This window comes from Perkinsus marinus (assembly GCF_000006405.1).
Source record: "Perkinsus marinus ATCC 50983 genomic scaffold scf_1104296944428, whole genome shotgun sequence".
In the NCBI taxonomy this organism is placed as follows: domain Eukaryota; phylum Perkinsozoa; order Perkinsida; family Perkinsidae; genus Perkinsus; species Perkinsus marinus.
Genome location: NW_003211397.1, coordinates 551,366 through 553,648, shown reverse-complemented (window position 1 = coordinate 553,648; position 2,283 = coordinate 551,366). Strand labels below are relative to the sequence as shown.

At 40.2% G+C, this 2,283-nt stretch overlaps 1 protein-coding gene across 1 annotated transcript in view; it reads left to right on the top strand.

The window, feature by feature from the left end:
* Pmar_PMAR019189 (conserved hypothetical protein) overlaps positions 1–2,283 on the top strand; it is a gene marked incomplete at both ends in the record, with an annotated part of 13,933 nt that overhangs the window by 4,647 nt on the left and 7,003 nt on the right. Inside the window, 4 exons of the mRNA XM_002780243.1 lie at positions 246–362; positions 613–672; positions 1,406–1,459; positions 1,938–1,970. Of these exons, the coding sequence (XP_002780289.1) occupies positions 246–362; positions 613–672; positions 1,406–1,459; positions 1,938–1,970 (264 nt within the window). The remainder of the gene's footprint in view (positions 1–245; positions 363–612; positions 673–1,405; positions 1,460–1,937; positions 1,971–2,283) is intronic.

Genomic DNA, 2,283 nt, shown 5'->3' with positions numbered 1-2,283 from the left:
CGCGAAGGTGACTTCCTTATCAGCTGAATTGATAGCCTAATCCGCCAAAAAGATTTCTGAAAGGTATAGAAGGTTTCTGAGACTGAACTCGTTGTGGGGCAGTGTGAGAAAATATGCACTTGGTCAACTACATGTGTAGGTGACATTTGTGAAAATTTTGTGAGAAAAATCGGGGAAATTCTGTAGACTTGTAGCTCCTAGACTCAGCTGAGGAAAGCGAACATATATTTCAACACTGTTGTTAGGCATGGTTTTCGACTGGGGAAAAGTTCCTTATATACGAGCTGGTTACTGTCCACCCTCGGTAACTGAACAAGTGGACACGAGGAAAAAGCTAGCAGAGGCTATCATATACGATACAGGTAATGGAGTTTCGAGACCCTAGTGATATGAAAAACAGTAGTGAGAAATCTATTTTGGAAACGAATGCATAGCATTGACGAAGTATTATGCCACTTGACGTTTTCTGATGACCGAAAGAGAGCGATCCCTCGCCGCTCACTTCATATTGTGTAGCTGTGATGAGCTCCACATTTTCGAACTCGCATCCTAACAGCCATCACTGTCGAGCAACTGAGCTCGATTTGCCTTTGATATTGTTATGAAGTGTAGGTTGTAGTATTCATTTCGCTGGGGAGGCTGCGAACCCGGAGTGCTATATGACGGCGCATGGTAAGAGATGTGGAGGGTGTGGTATTACTACTGCCAGTGTTGGTGGAATATATGTTTGCATTTCGTAGTGATAATTGAAATTTATATATAAATGTAGAGAAATTAATGGAGTTTCAAGAACAGTAGTGAAAGTTTATATATTTTACGACTACTGCAGTATACCGCGAATATCGCGTTTTTCACCGAGTTTTACGACGCCACTTCACGTGAAACTCCTGTTAGGATTTGATAACTCCATAAGACCTATCAACTAATGAGCAATACAGTAATCATAAAGTATACGCTAGGCTAGCAAGGGGGACAAGTATCACAAGGAAACTACGGGAGACACTTGTGTGCAACAGTACCAATGATAATTTCCCTCCCAAATGGTATCATATTGTCACCAACACATGTGCATATTTCCTCTTCACAGTGTTGACATATCTAATGTGAAATGGAAATGGCGATATTATGAAAGTAATACCAATACATTTAGAGAATTCGTGAATGAAAATTTACGAATGTGAACTTATGAGTTTATAAAGAGCGAACTGCCCGTAGTATTATTGGAGTTGCACGTGAACCCGTTTTACGTGAAGTGGCGTCGTAAAACTCGGTGAAAAACGCGATATTCGCGGCCTGTAGTAGTCGTAAAATATGTTTTTCATATCACTAGGGTGGTGAAACTCAATTGATACTTATGTAGTTTACTACGTGCTCATTTTTCCTCCCACATAGAGTAATGTTTTAGGTGCTATGGATTCGGGCGCACGAGCAGCTGAGGAGGTGGTGAAGTTGTTAAATGGTGAGGAATGTTGGAATATTTGTTTGCCAGGAGTTTACCAGCTAATTATAGAAGTTTACATACAAATTTGGGTAGAAGTGTAGAGAAACCAATAAGAATTTCCTCAAATTTTTTCCTCAGAATTTTCACAAATGTCACCAACACATGTAGTTGACCATGTGCATATTCTCCTACAGTGGAGTGTAGTATTAGAGTTTCACCCTAGTGATATGAGAAAACAGAAGTGGAATAAATAGTTCACATTTTACTCGGCTGAAAACAGTAGTCTTTTCTCACGTCGTAAATTTACATGGAAAATTACACCACTTCACGTGAAACATGTGAAACTTCAACATTGCAGTTTCACGACCCGTTTTACGGTGAGAAACTCGACATTCACACTATGCAGTAGCCGTGAAATATGTTTTTCACTAGTGTTTTTCATATAACTAGGGTGGTGAAACTTCATTGAAAATCGGTATAGTTTTTTGCTGCTCAGGAAGCACTCAAGCTGCATCGAAAGCGTTGTCTAGTAAACTGTGATGGACATAATATAGGGTATCGTTCTTACCACTACTTCTACTGCTCGTCGTTGATGTTACTCACTGTTTCTCGCATAGTAGAGATGTGGAGTTACTGAGAATGGTAGGAGTTTCTATTGGAGGGTATCAGCTTTCCGTTTGAGGCTGCGTCGGTACATGAAGTGATGCCACTTATTATGTCGCCTGGGTTCTCGGCCGACTTTGAAATTTGCATTCCAGGTCTTTTTAATAGAGTTTCATCACCCTAGTGATATGAAAAACAGTAGTGAAAAATATATTTCACGACTACTGCATATCACCGCG